This window comes from Hemiscyllium ocellatum, chromosome 20, assembly GCF_020745735.1.
Source record: "Hemiscyllium ocellatum isolate sHemOce1 chromosome 20, sHemOce1.pat.X.cur, whole genome shotgun sequence".
Lineage (NCBI taxonomy): Eukaryota > Metazoa > Chordata > Chondrichthyes > Orectolobiformes > Hemiscylliidae > Hemiscyllium > Hemiscyllium ocellatum.
Window position 1 is genome coordinate 49585930 of NC_083420.1, and position 21304 is coordinate 49607233.

General features: G+C 40.7%; 1 protein-coding gene across 1 annotated transcript in view; it reads left to right on the forward strand.

Annotated features, from left to right (window-relative positions):
- LOC132825504 (myosin-16-like) overlaps positions 1-21304 on the forward strand; it is a 74205-nt gene that overhangs the window by 36642 nt on the left and 16259 nt on the right. The window contains exons 23-34 of the mRNA XM_060840839.1: positions 48-275; positions 1233-1337; positions 2598-2684; positions 3477-3622; positions 4681-4771; positions 11284-11340; positions 14163-14249; positions 15271-15516; positions 16834-16951; positions 18323-18450; positions 19342-19538; positions 20925-21057. Coding sequence (XP_060696822.1) covers positions 48-275; positions 1233-1337; positions 2598-2684; positions 3477-3622; positions 4681-4771; positions 11284-11340; positions 14163-14249; positions 15271-15516; positions 16834-16951; positions 18323-18450; positions 19342-19538; positions 20925-21057 — 1623 coding nt within the window. The remainder of the gene's footprint in view (positions 1-47; positions 276-1232; positions 1338-2597; positions 2685-3476; positions 3623-4680; positions 4772-11283; positions 11341-14162; positions 14250-15270; positions 15517-16833; positions 16952-18322; positions 18451-19341; positions 19539-20924; positions 21058-21304) is intronic.

Consider the following 21304-nt stretch of genomic DNA (forward strand, 5'->3'; position numbering starts at 1 on the left):
AACCATCCTCAGAAAATCACCTTAATTTCCCTTACCCTCTTCCGCAGGAACAAGAAAACATGGCTGATCTCGAAGAACGTCTGACTCAACTCATGAAGACAAAGATGGAATTTGAAAATCAGATCTCAGATATGAAGGAACGGCTTGAGGAGGAGGAGAACTCCAGCATTAGCCTTGCAAATCACAAGAGAAAGCTTGAGGCAGAATTGTCTGACCTGAAACTGGACCTCGAGGGTCTGGAGACAACACTTGTAAAAACTGAGAAAGAGAAGCAGGTATTGTGAAAATTTACCTGCCTGATTATTTCCTTTGCAATAAATAAAGCAAAACTGAAGACCTATAATTTAAACTGTGGTGACTTATAAATGCCTACCCATCTCCAACTAATTTAAGACCTTATTTCCCCCCAGTGATCCCCTTTCGGGTTTCATTAACATCCAGGCTATCACTGGACTTGTGTAGGAGGAGGAACCTTTCTTCACTCCTCTCTGCACGTGCTCACTGATCTATCAGCTCTTTTGGGCAGGAGCTTAAGACATAAACCAGATCCCAATCTGACAGCTCAGCAAAGTCCAAAACTTGGTGAGAATCCAGCTAAACTGGTGTTTTCACCTTCCCACTACCATTCCAGGTTTGCAAGGAACAAGATGGAAATTTCACTGAATTTATATAACTTACAGAAGAGTTCCTCCTAGGAAACATGGAAATTTTATCTTTCCTAGGGGTAGTGCATGAACTCTGGACAGCTAAGAAACCAGGGTCTCCTCATCACCTAACACCCTCAAGACAATCTTTCAAGTTACTACATAAATTTTGCCTCACTGAGAGGCATACAGAGCTGGGACAAAAGATAATACTGTTATAGACCTGCCATAGATATAGAACTGAGAGACTAAAATGACCTTATACAAGCAGACTGGAACTAAACAGCTTCTTATCAATGAGCTCTTCAGGCTTACCAGATTCAAACAGTATGAGGGTCAGAGAAGTCACAGTAACCTCTCAATTGCAGCAAAACAACAGAGCTGATTGAGTCTTCAGCTTTAACCCCAGTTGGGACAACTGAGAATTTGGGGGCTCCTGTGCTTGACCTGGACCAAAGCCCAGTTAAAACAATATGCCTGCAAAGAAAATTCCCCAGTCTTAAGCAGCGGATTGTGTATGTGCTCACATACACATACATTTGCCTGTGCAGTTTAATAATATCATCAATTTTTCTTAAACCCCACCAGGCTCTCGATAACAAGGTGCGCTCGCTGACACAAGACCTCAATCAGCGGGATGATACCATCGCTAAGCTGCAAAAGGAGAAAAGAGCCTTGGATGAACTTCACCAGGTCAGTAGGAGTCTGCAGAACTTCAGCCCTAACCCCTGCCATTGCTAACAACCATTTACTGTCTCCTAGGTTCAAGGCATTGTCACTGCTTTGAACTTAATTCATGGCGAAATATGGTTCAGTTACTTCACAAATCATACAGAACAGAAACAGACCCTTCGGTCCGATTCATCCATGCCGACCAGAAATCCCAACCTAATCTAGTCCGATTTGCCAGCATTTGGCCCATATCCCTCTCAACCCTTAAGGTACCCATCCAGATGCCTTGTAAATGTGGTAATTGTCCCAGCCTCCACCATCTCCTCTGGCAGCTCATTCCATACATGCACACACCCTCTGCATGAAAAAGTTACCTCTTAAGAGCTTTTTAAATCTTTCCTCAAACTCTGGACTCCCCTACCATGGGGAAAAGACATTGGTCTACTCACCCTATCCATGCCCCTCATGATTTTATAAACCTCCAGAAGATATTCCCTCAACCACTAATACTCCAGGGAAAATAGCCCCAGCCTATTCAGACTCTCCCTATAGTTCAAACCCTCCAATCCTGGCAACATTCATGTAAGTCATTTCTGAACCCTTTCAAGTTTCATACCGTCTTTTCTAAAGCAGTGAGATCAGAACTGAATGCAGTATTGAAAAAGTGGCCTAACCAATGTCCTGTGCAGCCACAATATGACCTCCAAACTCCTATACTCAACTTTGCAGAATTAAGCTAAGTGACTGCAGTTCATAGAGCCCACACTTGTGAAATTATTACACCCTCATCTCAGAATTAAAATCACCACTAAACTGGTGTGATTGTCATTAGTTCTGACTGATGGTTTTCAATGAGTTATCAGAGTATGATGTTCACACACATCTGCTTAGATGGATGCAGCAACTGACAATGCTTTTCACAGAAGTGACAGAACACAAATTCCTACATAATTGAATCAACTGAATATTAATGATGACAATGGTGCCATCATCATCACCATTTATTGTCTGATTTTGTTTGGTTGAAGAACATTCACATTTTAAACTCTGTGATAACAACATGATTTATAACTAACAGCATGATGAGTGTCCCAACACCCATGGATTGTTGTCATTCAAGAAACAGTTGGAGATGAGCAACAAATGCTAGTCTTGCTACTTGCTATGAAAGCATAAAACAAATCTCTACTAAATCTATCTACTTACGTTTCTTATCAGAGCATAAGTAACTGGAATTATCAACAATCAAATAATAATTTTTGTCTCGATTTATTATTCCAGAAAACATTAGATGATCTTCAGTCTGAAGAAGAAAAAGTCAATCACCTCACCAAGACCAATGGAAAACTCAACTCCCAGATCCAAGAGGTAGCCAGTTAAGATATTTGAAAAAAGTATGATTGCTTAGACCATGGTTGTCCAAGCTTGTCATCTCCACTGGCCACATGAGTGCATTTTGAGGGTCCTTAAAGTTTCAATTCATGTTCCCATTGATGTGGATGTATACAATTCTAAGTATTCTGATTTTACCTGATTCCACCGGAATCCTACTAACTCCTCATCTCCACTGGAATTAAGCAACGGGGCTGAAAAGCTCATGGTCGACTTTTTTGTGCTGCCACCAATTCACATGCTTAATGGCTAATTAAGGACCACCTAAGAGCCTCAGACCATCATTGGGAATAACTCAGCTGCAGATAGACCTGTTGATATGGCCTGCCAATGGGTCAAACTGTAAACCCACTCTTCAGCTCCCTCCACTCCTGGGTGCACGTCTGGCAGCACACACAGCCTTGTCTGTGGTGATACCAAGTGTAAGAGCTGCAGGCCTCTGACTGGCTAGCAGCTTTGTCCTAGTAGATTATTCAACCTAGTTGTTTTAAATGCAGGTGAAGGCCCCTGCTAATGGCCTTGTCCCTGCCTGATTGGTGCATGGGGTACAGTGGGTCTTCCCTTGCAGAGGCGACATGGATCTCTCAGCGACTCTCCAGCTGGCTGATGAGACTCCCAACACCTCAACCAGATTCTACCCACGGTTGGGAAACACCCCCAAAACAATGTGATGTTGATGCATCTCTCTGTCTTTAACTTGGAACATATTCAGTTGTGTGGGCAAATGATTGTAGTCAAACACTTGACCATTTTTTAAACATATAACAGCTGGAGGATAACTGGAGCCAGGAGAAGAAGATCAGGACTGAGGTAGAGAAAGCTCGGCGAAAGGCTGAGGGAGACCTGAAGATGACAATTGAAAATCTGAATGAGATGGAAAGAGCAAAGATTGATCTCGAGGAGGTTCTCAAGAAGTAGGTGGCTTAGTTTGCAGCTTTCAATCAATGTATAGATCCAGTATCGTGATATCTCCTCTGTAGCTTGCTATCAGAGTTTTCTTGATCATGTTGGAGAAAGTGAGAACTGCAGATGCTGGAGATCAGAGTCAAAACGTGTGGTGTTGGAAAAGCGCGGCCGGTCAGGCAGCATCCAAGGAGCAGGAGAGTTGACGTTTTGAGCCTATCAATGGATTACTAATGAACAGCTTATGCTTGAAACATCGACTCTCCTGCTCCTCGGATGCAGCTTGACCGGCTGTGCTTTTCCAGCACTACACTGTTTGACTTTTATTGATCATGCTCCTGTTAAGAGACTTGGAATTCTTTGCCAAACTGAGAGTGCTATATAAATGCAAATTGTTGCATAAGTATTTTCTGTAAACATAGAGTGTTGACTACTTTGAAGGGAACAAATTCGGGAAATTTCCTTCTTGAGCTCAGTCTGAGCAAGAATTATGGCTTTTTACATTTTCCTATTAGTGTCAGACATACTATTAATCCCAGTTAGGATTGTGTGTAGCTTGGAGGCCAACATGGAGGTAGTGATGTTCTCATATATCTGCTGCCCTTGTCCCTCTAAACAGAAGACGGTTTAGAAAGCGCAGTTGATGGAACCTTGGTGAATTCCTGCTGTACAATATGGATGAATATTTGACTGCAATGATAATGTGGTAATTGTAAAAAACATGTTCCTCTAGCAACATTAATAACAAGAAAAAAATCTCAACAAAACCTCAGAAATAGTTAATATTTTTGTAAACTATTTGCTGACCTGATAGCCAACAATATTATTTCTTGTTTTTAATAATTCATACAGTTGTTTAGTCTGCAACACAGTCAGCTGCATTGAGGAATGAAAGAATTGTCAGAAGAAAAATCCATCTTGTGGGCATCTAAACAATTCTAATCATTAACTTACAGAAGCTGTTTGAATCCAGTCATGATTTCATGTTTTCACTTATTTTTTGTTCTGGACCCCTATTTCGTCTGTTGCAGCCTTCACTGCAATTTTACACCTCTTTTGATTCTTGCAGAAAAGAAATGGAGATTAATTCCCTGAACTCCAAGTGGGAGGATGAGCAGTCTCTGAATTCCACACTGCACAGAAAACTTAAAGAGCATCAGGTAGAGAATTGGCTAAAGACTCTATTTGTGACACCATTCTTTGAAAAGCGCTTTCTAGATGTTTGAATTTGAACAACAGCAACACTTAGATACAATTGGTTGATTAACTTGATTAATAGGGGGGATCCAAGATGGCGGCGACCCAGCAAGACTGAGTCCACAGTGCTCTACCCAAAACTTGGGAAAAGTGGGCTATCCACCCCCACCACACTCACTAAACCATTTATAATAGTTGTTAACCTTAAATAGTTACCTATTAGTACATTTAAATAGTCTAATACTAGCTGGAAAATGAGTAAAGGGAAGGGAACAGGCGGCTCTAAGAAAGCAGGGACCCCTCCCCCACCCTCTCCCTCTTCAGCTGCAACAAAGGTGTCTTCAGCTACTTCAGGAGATTTACCAATGAAGATGAGCTTTGAAGAGATGTTTGCCAGGTGGGAGGCGAAGATTGATGCTTTTATCGATGAGTCTCGGCAGAGCAGAGAAGCACTATCAGCCGAGCTGCAGAAGCAGGGCAGAGACATTCAGGAATTGGAGTGCCGAGTCAGAGAGGTGGAGTCGAAGGCCGCAGCCTCAGAGACTGGGATAAAATCAACAGCCGACCACATCCGTTTTCTCGAGAATCGAGTCCAGAACCTAGAAAACCACATTGATGACCTCGAAAATCGATGTCGTAGAAAAAATATTCGGTTGTTGGGCCTTCCCGAGCAGGAAGAGGGAGGCCAGCTGACAGCATTCTTAGAGCATTGGCTGCCACAACTTTTAAATCTGCATAATGGATCAGGCCAGGTAAGGGTGGAATGGGCCTACCGGGTCACAGTACGTGGGCCCGGCTCAACCCAGCGCCCACGCCCGGTCCTGTTCCAGCTGCAGAGCTATAGGGAGAGGCAGATGCTCCTGGAAGCCTCAAGAAATCTGGGAATCTGGGAAAAGATCCCCAAGCTATGACCCACAAAGGATCCAGGATCATGCTGTTCCAGGACTTCTCCCCAGCTTTGGTCCGAAAGAGGAAGGCATTCGATGAGGCGAAGAAGCGTTTAAGGGACTTAAATATCCAGTACTCCTTACGATATCCAGCGACGCTACGCCTTAGCCACGAAGGATCCATATATAACTTCGGATCACCGGAGAAGGCTAAGGAATTCTTGGACTCTCTTAAATAAGCTGTAAGAGATTGTGGACGCTGGTCTGCCTTTCCCATTATTTTGGTTTATATCCCTTCATCTTTTCTTATCTTTCCCCCTATGTGTGTATGTATATATATATATATATATATATATATATGTTGGGGCGTTTGGTTAATGTTGATGGGGGGAGGTGGTTACCTTATTCTATTTTACTTCTGTTTTTAGGAGCGGGGTTGTTTTTCTTTCCCCTGTTATTTTGTGGTATTATATTTAAGTATTACGTGTTGAGATTGTAATCTTATAGTTATATATGGTATTAATATTCCCAAATATATTTAGGTGTGGGTGGGGGTGGGGTGTTCACTGTTAACTCTAGCTTTATATTATATTTGAATTCTCCTCATTTTATTGAGGAACACCTGGGTCAAGGGTGGGGCACTGGTTGGAAGAGGGTAAGATGGACTGTGGGAGAGGAAGTGACGCTCCCTGGGAATAAGGGAGAAAATCTCCAATTCGGAATGTTTTATATTTTTTATACTTAGAAAGAGTTTTTTGTTATATTGTTTTGAGTGTATCAGAGAATCTTTACTTTTGTAAATCTTGTATGCTCCATGCTCGGGATGTTCTAGATAGGGTTTCCCCTCCCGAGGGGTCTCGGATCTGTCCAGATGATTATGGCTGAACAGTCGGTTAAGTGGTGCACCTGGAATGTCAGGGGGAGTAATTCGCCAGTTAAAAGGAAGAAAATATTATCAAATCTTAAGAAGGAGAGAGTTGATATAGCTCTCCTACAGGAGACACACCTGTCGGATAAAGAACACTTAAAATTACGACAGGGCGGATTTGATCAGGCCTTTTTTTCCTCTTTTAATTCAAAAAGCAGAGGAGTCGTTATCCTTGTCCGGAAGAACTTCCCTTTGAAAATTCTAAATCAGATAAAAGACGAATCTGGACGATATATTTTGATTAAAGCCCTCATAAATGGAGAGGAATATGGGATCTTAAATGTATACTGCCCCCCGGCACACCCCTTTAAATTCATAACGGAAGCTTTTTCAAAACTGATGGCCTTTGGTGCCCGTCATACAATTATAGGGGGAGACTTTAATTGTATTATGGATCCGGAAATAGACAGGATTCCCAAGAGTGCCGCTGGAGTATCTCCCAGATCTAGACAACTGGCGGACCTGAATAAAGAATTAGGATTGGTAGATGTATGGAGATGTCTCCATCCACAGGGTAGAGATTTTTCTTTCTACTCTAATCCACATAAATGTCACACAAGAATTGATATGTTTTTTGCCCCATCGATTTTTCTAAACTCTATAGCAACCTGTAAAATAGGTACTATAGCAATCTCTGACCATGCCGCTGTATACATGGAAACTAAGGTAAAGAACAATGGGACATCTGCTCGGCATTGGCATATGGACCCCTTCCTGATAAAAGATAGCAAATTTTTAAAGTACTTCTCCCAAGAACTTAAAACTTTTTTAGAAATTAATACTGGTACGGCTAGCAATCCGTCAATGATGTGGGAGACCATCAAAGCTTATGCACGAGGTTTGATCATCTCCTATTCAGCGACCCAGAGGAAAATGAAGGGAGAGCAACAGCGTCTGCTCGAAGCTCGCCTAAAAGCAGCCGAAACAGCATACGCTGATAGACCTTCTATCACAAAATTGCAGAGGATTACAGCTCTTAGGACAGCTTTAAACACCGCGCTTACTCAAATGGCTAAAAGGGAAATATTATTTGCGAAACAAAGATTATATGAATATGGCGACAAACCGGGTAGATACTTAGCATTTCTTGCAAAGAAAAAGAAAGCCCCTCAAACTATTCCGACCATCAAGGAAAGTACAGGTACCCTGACTCATGATCATAAAAAGATCAATGCGACCTTTAAAGAATTTTATTCTGAACTATATAGATCGCAGGATTGTGAAGATAGGATTAGGAGGATGCAGTCATTTTTTAAAAATTTGACCTTCCCGGGCCTGACTTCGGAACAGGTGTCGGCCCTAAATACCCCTTTAACAGTCCAAGAAATACTTGAGGCAATTAGGCAACTTCAGAGCGGAAAAGCACCGGGCCCGGATGGTTTTCAAGCTGAATTCTATAAAGAATTTACAGGAATATTGGTTGACCCACTTATGGATATGTATAATTTTGCGCATAGTCAGGTCTGTCTCCCGCCCACGCTGAAAGAAGCAAATATTTCTCTTATCCTCAAAAAAGGAAAAGACCCAGAAGATTGTGCATCTTACAGACCAATATCCTTACTAAATGTAGACTTTAAAATTCTCTCAAAAATGTTAGCACTAAGACTAGAAAGGGTACTGCCATATATTATAAAGGAGGACCAGACGGGATTTATTAAGGGCCGCAGATCATCCAATAATATCAGAAGGGTCTTGAATATGATCCAAGCCTGTCATCAGGGAAAGATACCAGGAGTAGTAATTTCATTGGATGCGGAAAAGGCATTTGATAGGGTTGAATGGTCATATTTATTTTACACATTGGAAAGGTTTGGCGTTGGACAGGTGTTTACCAAATGGGTTTCAACATTGTATAATGACCCCAAAGCAGCTGTTATTACTAATGGGTTAAGATCGGATGGCTTCAGTGTGGGTAGGGGCTGCCGTCAAGGATGTCCTCTCTCACCATTGTTGTTTACACTGATAATCGAACCATTAGCAGAAGCCATCCGGACTGATCCTAATATAATGGCCCCGAGGATTGGTACAGGTAAACACAAAATTACCCTCTATGCAGATGACGTTCTCTTATTCCTCAGTAATCCTTTAATGTCAGTGCCTCGTCTAATTCAAGTTATTAATACATTTAGTGCATTCTCAGGCTATAAAATTAATTTTTCAAAATCGGAAGCCATGCCAATGGGTGGTCTGGCTATGATACCCCACTTAATGGACGGATCCCCTTTTCCCTTCCGTTGGTCCCTGGAGGGCTTCTTATATTTAGGTATTTTTATCACGCCAGTATTTGATCAGCTGTATAGGGCTAATTTTGTACAATTAATGGAAAGGATAAGGCAGGACCTCCAGTGATGGAGAGACCTTCCGATTTCCTGGCTAGGGAGAATAGCATTAATTAAAATGAATGTTCTGCCCCGTCTCTTATATCCTATGAGAATGCTCCCGCTGATGCTGCCAAGGCTAGCCCTACGTAAATTATATGGCTGGTTGGGCTCCTTTATTTGGAACCATAGACGGCCCCTTATTAAGCTGAAGAAGCTACAGCTTCCACAGGCAAGGGGAGGACTGGACTTCCCAGACTTTAGGAAATATCAGTTAAGCTCCCTACTAAGTTACATAGCTGATTGGGTTTCATCTGATCCACAATCAATTTGGCTGGATATCGAAGCCTCCCAAGTAAAATACCCACTTATTAACCTTTTATTTTCAGATAAGAGGAAAATCATTACAGACCACTGTAAAAATCCCATAATATTAAACACAATTAAGGCCTGGAATATAATGCGGCAAAATGAGGGTAACTCACATAAAACATCCCCCAATGCACCAATAGTAGGCGCATGGGGATTCCAACCGGGGATTACAGATGCCACCTTTAAACTCTGGAGATCCAGGGGCATCTCATGCTTAGGGGACCTATTTAAAGATGGGATCCTGATGTCCTTTGAGCAGCTGCGTCTGAAATTCGGAATACCTAATGGGGATCTCTTTCGATACTTCCAAGTTCGAGATTATATACAGAGGAAGACTACATTAATAGATAGTCTTTATAAATCAGACAGAGAACGTAATGTCTTACGACCAGCGGGGGCATCCTCCGTTAGTACTATATACCATTTGCTACATGATGGAGTCTCATGAGACATGGATGACCTGCTTAAAACATGGGAGCAGGACTTGGGGCTAGAAATCTCTGAGGATATGTGGAATGACATTTGGGAAAATGCTAGAAGAATTGCTATCTGTAACAGAACTCAGGCTATCCAACTAAAGATACTTCATAGGGCCCATATAGCTCCGGCTCGACTGGCAAAATTTAAGGCAGGAGCATCTCCAATGTGTCCCAAATGCAAAATAGAGGTGGGTACTCTTGTACATTGTCTGTGGACTTGTCAGAAAATCCGCAGATACTGGACTAAAGTGGCAAATACCCTGACAGAAATTTTAGGAACGGAAATTAGGGTGGACCCTGTATCTCTCCTTTTGGGCTTTTCGAACCTCTCATCTCTGGATATGCATGGGAAGAGACTATTTTCTATTCTCTCTTTCTGTGCAAGGAAAAATATTTTGGTGAACTGGGTGGCTGAGGGCCCCCCTGGACTTTCAAATTGGCACAGATTAATTATGGAATATATCCCCCTTGACTTCCTCACAAATATGGTGCACCGAAAGACTGAATTATTTTATAAAATATGGCAGCCCTTTTTGAATTATATAAATGCAGATATTTCGGCTATCCTAACAAGGGCTTTTATTTAGTGAAGATTTCAGACCGGGCTGCTCCGGGGCCCCTTGGGAGAGGAATACTGCGCGAATACGGGTTTTATTATATTTGATGTTTATACATTCCGAGCATGTAAGAGACTTAGGTATACACTCTGGTTAGTTATAGGTTAGATTAGTAGAAAGTTGAGTTTTTTTTTCTTTCTTTTTTCGTTTCTTTTTTTTTCTTTTTTTGTTTTCTTTCTTTCTCTTTTCTTTGTTAAATTATGACTATTGTATATATGATTTAATTGTACATCAATATTTGTATTTGAGAGTTTTGTTTATTTTTGTAAATTTGCAAAAATGTTAAATTTCAATAAAAATATCTACAAAAAAAAACTTGATTAATAGGTGGAAGGCGTAATTTAAAACTCACTTGCCATGATCCAGTGGATCTAGTTTTACATCTGCCCAACACCAGTCTTCATAGATTGATGTTGCTGCTCTGAGTATTGTTGAATCCAAATCACGCCATTCCAAGTAAAATATAAACTCAACCACAACATTTTTACTCATCACACATTATTACCCCCAAAGACACTATTTAATACAAGTATACTTTCATTTGTTTTTAAGACTAATTTCTATCAATATCTATTCTGGGTTACTTTAAAGTAGGTTATGCTTCCTCTTTTGTTACTTCATGGCTTTGAAAGCAACATATAAATGTGAATACTGAGTCCAACAAAGTCACATTATTTTCTTCAGGTTAGTATTTAATGTGTTCACTTTGGTGATATGATTTTGAAATAAAAGTCATTTTAAATTTCTTCATGTTTGTGTTAATGTAACCTGGTTAAATATGTATTCTTATGTAGAATATTAATGCAACATTGCAATACTAAGCAAGCTGAGATTGAAAGGTTTTGAATGGTAATGCAGGTGTTTGTATCTACAGTCCAGAATTGAAGAACTGGAAGAGGAACTCGAGGGAGAGCGTGCCATGAGAGCCAAGGTTTGTAAAACAATATCAAATATGTAATGAATGCAAGGTGTCCATTGCTGGAGGCAATCAATCTGTAATATCCATGATCAACTCAAGTTAAAGCATTTGTACCTTTCCCAAAGTGTAATTAGTTTCCTAATTTCTCTGCATAAGAAATACTTCATGATTCCTCCTGCTTCAAGTTATAGGTAAACTGTTGTAAACTTTCAAGTGGGTTCAGAAAATGGTATCAGAGGTCAAGGGGCAGGTGAAGAACACAACTGTGTGCAGAGGTCTTAATCTGGATATTGAGACCTTTACAAAGATGGAGAGAGCATCAGCTCTCCTGGAGATGCTGAAGAAAGACACTGGCTGCTGTTGAAAGCATAATGTGTAGCTGTTAGGTGAGATGGTGACTCTGAAAACTGGGAATGATGGGGAGGTCAGGAAGATACACAACATCCAATAGAGGGAAATACAAAAAGAGCTTTGTGCATGAGACATGGTGTCTCGCAAACATGATTGAGTTTTTTCCAGAGGTAACCAAGAAAATAGATGAAAGCAGAGTAATGGATGTTGTCTATATGGACTTTATCAAGGCCTACAACAAGGTACTGCATGGTAGACTGGTTAGTAAGATTAGATCACATGGGATCCAGGGAGAACTAGCAAATTGGTTCCAAAATAGGTTTGACAGGAGGAGACAGAGGGTTCTGGTAGAGGATTGTTGTTCAGACTGTGACCAGCAGTGTTCCACAGGAATCAATGCTAGATCCATTGTTGTTCATCATTTATTTTAATTATTTGGATGAGAACATAGGAGGTATAAGTTTGTGGACGACACCAAAATTGGTGGTATAGTGGACAGTGAGAAAGATCTTCACAATGGGAGCTTGATCTATTGGGACAGTGGGCCAAGGAATGGCAGATGGAATTTAATTTAGATAAATGCAAGGTGTTCCACTTTGGTGAGACAAACCAGGGCAGGACTTACACAGTTAGTGTAAGGGGCTAGGGGAGTGTTGTTGAACAGAGAGACCTAGAGCTACAGTACATAGTTCCTTGAAAGGCAGGTAGACAGGTGATGAAAAAGATGTTTGGCATGCTTGCCTTCATCATTCAGAGCACTGAGTACAGGAGTTGGGATATCATGTTATAGCTGTACAAGTCATTGGTAGGGCCACATTTGGAGTACTCATACCATTCTGATTGATCTGCTACAGAAAGGATGTTATTAAACTGGAAAGGGTGTAAAAAGGATTTATAAGAATATTACTAGACTGGAGGGCTTGAGTGGCAAAGCTGGGACTCTTTTCCCTGGAGCATAGGAGGCTGAGGAATGACCTTATAGAGGTTTTCTCAAATCATGAGGGGCACTTATAAGATGACTAGTCAAGATCTTTTCCCCAGGGTCGAGGAGTATAAAACTATAGGGCATAGATTTAAGGTGAGAGAAGCAAGGCTTAAAATGGACCATTTTCACACAAAGGGTGAAGCGAATATTGAACGAGCTGCCAGAGATCATGGTAGAGGTTAATAAAATTACAACATGTAAAAGATATTTGGACAGGCATGTTGTTAAGAAAGGTTTAGAGGAATATGAGCCAAATGGGAGCAGGCAAATGGGACTAGTTCAGTTTAGGAAATCTTGTGGGCATGGACAAGTTGGGGCAAAGGGTCTGCTTTTGTGTTGTATGACTCTGAGTCTATGAATGGCAAGCAACAGGGAAGCCTAAGGGTGAATAGCCAAAGAGGAGAGGCAGGAATGTCTTTGTGGAGGAGAGAATGACAGAGTAATGAAAGAAGGAATTTGTAAAATGCAGTAAAATATAAAAGAGGGATTAGACTGAAAAGATTTTAAAATATCTAAATCTTGTTTTGAAAGGACAAAACAATTTAGAGATTGGAATATTGCGGGGCTGGGTTGGAAGGATCAATGAGAATTGCTTTGAGGTAAACCTACATCAACCAAAGGAGAAGAGTGAGAACAGGTAGTGCAGGAATCACTCTACTAAAACCTAATCCTATTGCTCATTGACATGATTAAAAATCATGAAAAAAAACACCGCTTGTTAAAGATAAAGTCCATGCAAGTCACTGGAGCAGTTAAATTCACCAGTGGCATTTATTTATTTATTATCCATTTATTGTCGGCATCTATGAATTTTCTTTTACATTTAATCATTAGATGAGTTAGAATAAAGGATATCATAATACACTGTCTCAGCTTCCTCCGTCCCCATTGCAAGGTGGTGGAAGGAACTCTAAGATAGCCACTTGGAATAACCAAAACTACTTATGTAACATCTGAACTGTGATGACTGAATGGTGAATGTAATGTTTTGTGTTCACTGTCCCTCAGTCATCCGTAAACAAGTCCACCACATCAGTCTAGTGCTCACACATCTAAATCAGATCCCAGTTTAAACCTCAATTTCAAAATCCTCAGCTTTGTTTTCAAGTCCCTCCTGGTCTCATCTTTCCCTATATCCCCCAATTTCCTCCATTCCGACAACACATAGGGGATTTCTCTATTCTTCTAATTCTGACCTTTTGCATACCATATTTTTAATTGCTACTCATTAAAAGCTTTTAATGGCTTTGACCCTAAGCTTTAGAATTCCCTGTCTTAATCTCATATTTACAGAGATCTCTGTCTAGATCTCACCACCTCCCAATCATGCTCCATTCCTTTCAAGTAATTTCTTGAGGCCACCTCAGAGCTGTCAAATTCTGCTTGCAAACACTTCTGGGAATGCCTTCAGATATTTTTACCCCGGTGCGATGTGTGGATTTGATTTGTTGTAAATGAGATAACTTTATTATTAAAACTCCATTTCCAAACCGTGTAGGTTGAGAAACAACGAGCTGAATTTTCCCGTGAACTGGAAGAACTCAGTGACAGACTGGAGGAAGCCGGTGGTGCCACAGTCTCTCAGGTAGCTTCACCTTTCAATGACAGGTCTGTGACATCAAACCTCTTCTCTCTGTTCTGGTATGGCAAGGGAACCAAACAGGAGATGAAGAATGTTTTGTTTTCACTGTGAATTATATGATGTGGAATATACTGGATAATAGCAGATTCAATAATTGCTTCCAAAAACAAATTAGGATAAATACTTGAAACGATTTTCAATATAATGGGGAAGAAGCAGGTTGAATTAGACTAGTTATTTACCTCTTTCAAGGGGCTGTCAACATACATGATGGACTAAAAGGCTCCATTCTGGGCCTGAATGATTCTGTTAATGTATTTTCTGAAATTTAATGTGCAAGCTTACTTTCCCTTCGCATTTAAGGTGATGCATATAAGGTAAGAGGGAGAAGGTTCAAAGGAGATGTGAGGAGCAGGGTTTTTAAATGGAGAATGGTAGGAGTCTGGAATGCACTGCCAAGGGGGTGGTGATGGACGCAGATATGATAGGGGTGTTTAAAGGTCTTTTGGATAAGCACATGAATAAGCAAGGAATGAAGGGACATGGACTGTGGGCAAGCAGAAGGGATTAGTTTAACTTGATGTCATGCTCGGCACAACATGTAGGCCACCGGGCCTGTTCTTGTGCTGTGCTGTTCTATGTTCTATTGAATTGAATTGAACTTATTGTCACATATTCTGAGACATAGTGAAAAGCTTTGTCTTGTGAACAATACAGGCAGATCACATAGTTAAGTAGCATAGATGGTAAATAATAGGTAAACAGCAGCAAAAACAAAAACACAAGTGCAGGCGAATGTTATACTCCTAGCAATAAGAATTAGAATAATTTAAGTTTTTTTATAAATTTAAATTTTCCTATTAATTTACACAAATGCCAATGTATTAAAGTCCCAATGAGTAACAGTGTTCATATTTAGCATATCAGCAGAAGACAATCCAATAAAATTATTTGTTCTTTAACAATGAGACTGAAGTTGCAGATACAAATCTGTCATGAGTTATTCTTCCCTCCATGTTCACAGATTGAGCTAAACAGGAAGCGGGAAGCAGAGCTTCTGAAGTTGCGACGAGAGCTGGAAGAATCTGCCCTGCAATCTGAGGCCACAGCTTCTGCGCTGCGAAAGAAGCACACTGACTCCTTGGCTGAGCTGACAGAGCAGATGGAGGGCTTGCAGAGAGTCAAAGCTAAACTCGAGAAGGACAAGCAAGTCATGAAAGCTGAGATCGATGACCTTAGCACCAATGCAGAAGCCCTGCAGAAATCCAAGGTAATGGAACAAGGGGCAACAAAAAGAATTCTGACCTAAACTTGCAAAACAACTTGTCTGCTGGCTGCAAGGGTAGGACATGTGGTTAGAATAGGTTACCATGCTCTCAGGTATGACTCATGGAATAAACACAACATAAGCTGCCTTCGATTTGACTCTTGGCCTCAATTCTTGATCAAGTTCAGAGAAGATCTCAGCTGTGCTGATGGTAAGTGAACTATCATATCGCCTTGGGGTTAGTTCACATCAGCTTGGGGCTGACATGCCTTGTCAAGAAGAGAACTTTACAGCAAACTTTGGTTGAACTTCATCAGTACGTCCTTTGTGATGATAGCAAGTAGGGATAGACTCTCTGAATTCTAATTTTTTTAAAACATACCTCTTTGTAGTCAGCATGTACAGGGTTAGCTGTCATTTTAAGGGTTTTTAACTGGAATGGAGAGAAGAAGCTAAGACAATGGACTATTCATATGGTCTGTCATCTAACTGTATCAAAAGAAGTGACAGATATGTTTGTGGCAGAACCAAGGATGTAAACGGAGGCATCATAAAACTTCTTTATTTTCAGTGTGAGTAATCACAGACTCAATAGGCTGGGATCCAACCCTTTATCTAGTTATAGACAAAACGTTTGAGCAAAGGAAAGGATTTCCATTTCTGTTGTGACTTCAGCAATCCCAGGACATACCAGAATGCTTTACTTAACTACTTTATTTCTTGAAATGTGGTCATTATTGCAATACAAAAGCATTGCAACATACACGCTAGACAGGCTTTGAAGTAATGTGACTATTAGCATGTGAGAAAAGTGGCATCTAATTTCCCTGCAGCAAACCCTCACAAACAGCAATGCATGAATAGCCAGATTACCCATTTTCAGCAATGCTGATACATATTGGTCAGGAATGACTCAGCTGATCTTCCTTGAAACATTGCCATAAGTTTACCCAGCAGGTAGATGAGGCCTTGATTTAACGTCTAATCTAGGACACACAGTATTCTTTAAGGTTAGCAATGATTTTTGCGCTCATGCCCTGTTTTTAAGACCCAGAGATTCAGAGGCATGTGTACTATCACCTGAGCCACAGATAGCACACTTTGTTAACAGATCAGATTGTGTTGTTGGTAGAAGGACTTGAGTAGGGTAGAGCCTAGTGAATGGTAGGAAAACAAAGTCAAGATTAGAGTGGTGCACAGCAGGTCAGGTAGCATCCGAGGAGCAGGAAAAACGATGTTTCGGGCAAAAGCCCTTCATAGGAAAACATATCCTATTCATATATTCAGTGATATATAAGCATTTGTTTTCTCTGGGTGCAGTTGAATGCTGAAATGCATGTTCGTAAGTTGGAAGACAACTTAGCAGAGGCCAATTCCAAGTACGCTGAAATGGAAAGAAACATGACTGAAGCCAACACAGTGAAGACAAGGCTGTCAGGTACTACATAGCTTATATGTTGTCACCCCATTTTAGATTCTAAACTAATCATTTACACTTTCAAAATATAAAATAATACGTCTTAATTTTCATGGTGCTAAAGTAGAAGTTGGATATATTACAAGATAAGATGTTCTAATGAGCACTAATAATGCATTGATCTGAAATGATTGACCTTCAAGTAAAATCAATCAGAAAGTAATAACAGTACAGTAAAATAAAATGGGATTCAGCCTGAACATCTTTCTTTCCAGATTGAGTCTGGTGAATTGAATTGAATGTACCTACAAATTATTTTTGACAGCTTACCTACCTATTTCTTTCAGCCTGTTTTGTCCTGGATCAGTTTCCAGTCCAGACGATGGGCTGTGCTTTTACAACACTCTATCTTATTGTTTTGTGATTTCCAAGTAGTGAGTGAGCTCTTTACTGCTCAGTTCTCATCAACATTGATATGGCAAGATGTGTGTATTCTGGGACTTGTTGACCAAATTTTCCTGGCCTAGAAGAACTAAGACACAAGATTGCTGTTGATCAAACTTAACACATTTTTCCTTGTTTTTGTGAAGATCTGTAGCTCGGGTTGTAGGTGAAGTAATTGGTTAGGACGCCGAGCTGCTGGGTTATTGTGCAGATGTTTTGTTACCACGTTTTGTAACATCATCAGTGCAACTCCAGTGAAGCACTGTTGTTCTGTCTTACTTGGTTTTTATGTGGTCCATCTGTCGAGGTGAGTCTCAGTTCGGGTCTTTTCTTCAGTGTTTCTACACTGGGTCTGTGTGGTTGTTGATAGCCATTTTAGTTGACTTCACAACTAAACAACATGATCCACTCTTCCTCATCTCGGTACACACAGGCCAAGAAGGCCATCAATTTGATTATGACAAAGTAACCATTCTAGGGTAAGCTAACCAGAGACATGCCAGACAGTTCTTGGAAGCTTAGTTTTCAACCAAAAAGGCCATCAACAAACACACAGAGATAGACCCAGTGTACAAACCCTGCAGAGAAGACCCAGAAGAGACACTCAACCCAACAGATCAAACCACACAAAAAACAAATGGACAGAGCAACAGCACTTCACAGAAGTCGCACTGATGATGTTACCCAGCATGGTAACGAAACATCTGCACAATAACCCAGCAGCTCGGTGGGCTAAACCTCTTCCTTGTTCCCAGTGCTGATATTTATTTCAAATTAAAATAGCAGATATAGGCTTCTTATGAAAACAGACTCTGCATTCCCCTGTAGACGTTGGAACTTTTGGCCTTGAGTGAAAGCAGAACACTTCAGTGACAATGTAATGAAGTTAGCTTGATGAAGGCTTCAATATCCTGACTAATCATTCGTTTGGAAATTTCTCTTAATCAGCTGAGAACAGTGAGCTGAGCCGTGCTTTTGAGGAGGCCCAGAGTAAGCTGAACCAACTGATCAGGATCAAAACTAGCCTGTCCTCTCAAGTTGAAGACCTGAAGAGGCAACTGGAAGAGGAGACAAGGGTGAGATATGGTTTTTTCTATAACCACAACCAAAAAGAAACTCAAAGATTTGATTCCAAGGAAAATGTATAAGTTACTAAAGATAATTATATTTGTGGTACTTAACAATCTAAACAACATTTTAAAATATTATTTGAAAGATTTACTTTTGTTCTGACTGACATCCATTGAGAACTGAATGAGAAGTGCCTGTCCTGATTTGTCCATCCTCACTCTCTGGGGCTGATCTGAATGCTGTGTTTGTATAAACCAGGTGGTGACGGATCTGTAGCCCAGTTTACAACCTAGCCATTTTTTAAATTTCCTATGACTGGTTAAAATTGATCCCATCCCCATTTAATTTTGAAAACAGAGGAGAAAAAGGCAAACACAAAAATCCTCTCTATCCCATCAAATTCCAGAGATTTTTATTCTTGGGAGATTTAAAAACAGATTTAGCAGATTAACTAATGGTCTTGTGTCTGTGTGTAATGTATACAATGTAGTGTAATAAATGTAATGCACTATGGATGGATGCTTTGAATGGTTTACACTGCAAATGTATCTTGAGAAATTCACTCTCAGCTAGAAATATTCAAAGGCCTTCAGGCTGGAAAATGATGACTGTTAGACTTTACACTGATGTAAAAGAGTAGTGCTCTAGGTCATGTGGAGAAGGCAGGAGAATGGCATGAAATGCAATGCTCAATTGGAGAACCAGTGCAGAGACGATGAGCGGAACAGCCCCCTTCTGCACTGTAAAAATTCTAAATCTCACAACCTAGTTTCCCATTCTTTATAGTTTGCGCATACCAGTCTGAACTGTACATTTGGTTAGGAAGACTTTGTAAATGTTCCTATTCTTTTGCAGCATTATAAGTAATAACACGAATGTAATATATCACACTACAGGCCAGAAGTGGAGCAATGGTGGGTCTAGCCAATGCTAAACATGACATGGATCTAACAAAAGAGCAATTGGAGGAAGAGCAGGAGAGTAAAGCTGAGCTTCAGCGACTTGTTTCTAAACTAAACAGTGAGGTGACAACATGGAGGACCAAATATGAAACTGACGCTATTCAGAAAACTGAAGAGCTAGAAGAGACAAAGTGAGTGAACAGACCACAGTCATCAGTTGGAATCATTGGCTGTTTCTCTCCACAGATACTACCTGACCTGCTGAATATTTCTAATATTTTCTGTTTTTATTATATGACCAGGCAGTTAATTGGCCATGTTTCAATATGAAAAATGTGAAATGGGAATATGCAAAGTAGGCAGGACATATGGTCCCTTGAGAAACTCATGACTGAACTTCTACCTGAACTAATCCACATTGATGCTGCAATGGAAATGTCACTGGGCTAGTAATCAAGAAAGATAGACTAGTGTTCTGGGGCCATGGGTTGAAATCTCACCTTAGCCAATCATGAAATCTAAAATTAATAAAACTTTGGAATTAAAAGATTACTAATGGTGACTGTTTAACACAGTCAATTGCTTTAAAACTCATTTGGCTCACTAACATCCTTGAGGGAATGAAATCTTCTGAACTTACCTGGCCTTGCTAACAACTGACTCCAGAGCCACAGCAGTAGACTCTGGGCAATTAAGAATGGGCAACAGTTGCTGGCCTATCCATCCATTTCCATTAATGACTCATTTTTTAAAGTACACTTTCTGGCCCATACCTTGATTCTCTCAGTGTCCATAAATCTAGCAATCTCAGTCTTGAATATACTCTTGGACAGAGTACCACAGTGGTCCGAGGTAGAGAATTCCAAAAGTTCACAGCCCTATGAGTGAAGAAATAATTCAGTATCTCAGTCCTAAAGAGCCTTCCCCAGTGCCCTGGTTAATCCCTCTTATCTTTTCATAAAACTTGAAAACAGATTACCCGGTCATTCTCATAAAGCTTTTGTGGGATTTTGCTTTTTTTATTTATTTGTGGGACTTGGGTGTCACTGGGCTGGCCAGCATTGATAGCCCATCCCTATTTGCCCTTGAGAAGGTGCTAGTGAGCTGCCTTCTTGAATCGCTGCAGCCCACTTGCTGGGGGTTGACTGGTAGGGAGGGAATTCCAGGATTTTGACCCAACAACTGTGAAGGATAGGCAGTATATTTCCAAGCCCTTGTGGTGAGTGAACTTGCAGGTGGTGGTGTTCCAAAGTACCTGCTGCCCTTACCCTTCTAGGTGGTGGTGGTCGTGGGTTTGGAAGGTGCTGTCTAAGGAACTTTGGTGAACCTCTGGTGTTTCTTTGGTATTCAGATGAGTTGCTGCAGTTCTAACATGACAATGGTGACTACACAGTGCTGCAGAGCTCTTTGGAACATCCGGAGGTTGAGGATGTTGCTGTACCAATGCAAATCTATGACAGTATCCCCTTTCTCATTAAACAAGAGAGTAGCTAACAGTGCAAGTACCTTAACTTCCATACTGCTTGATATATCCTTGAATGATACATCTTCTGTTCTGGTGCTTTTTTAACTGACAGGAGAAAGCTAGCTGCCAGACTGCAGGAGGCTGAGGAAGCTGCTGAGGCTGCACAGGCACGAGCAGCTAGCCTGGAGAAATCAAAACAGAGACTTACAGGAGAGGTGGAGGATTTGACCATTGAGCTGGAAAAGGTACTGGAGAGAGAGCAATGGAAAAGGAAACCCAGAATGAAAAATGGGATTGACTTCCTTTGTTCAACGGTGTGCACGCAGATCGGTTAGGATTCCTAATATTCCGAGATTGTTCTGGAGTCACCAGGAATAAAAGATCAAGCATTGTTGCTTCAAACAATCCGGGAAGAAAAATGATAGGCGTGCAAAAGAAAAATCGTTTGCATTTCTCAGTTTTGTTGATTACATCTAAAATTTTAGTGAAGGA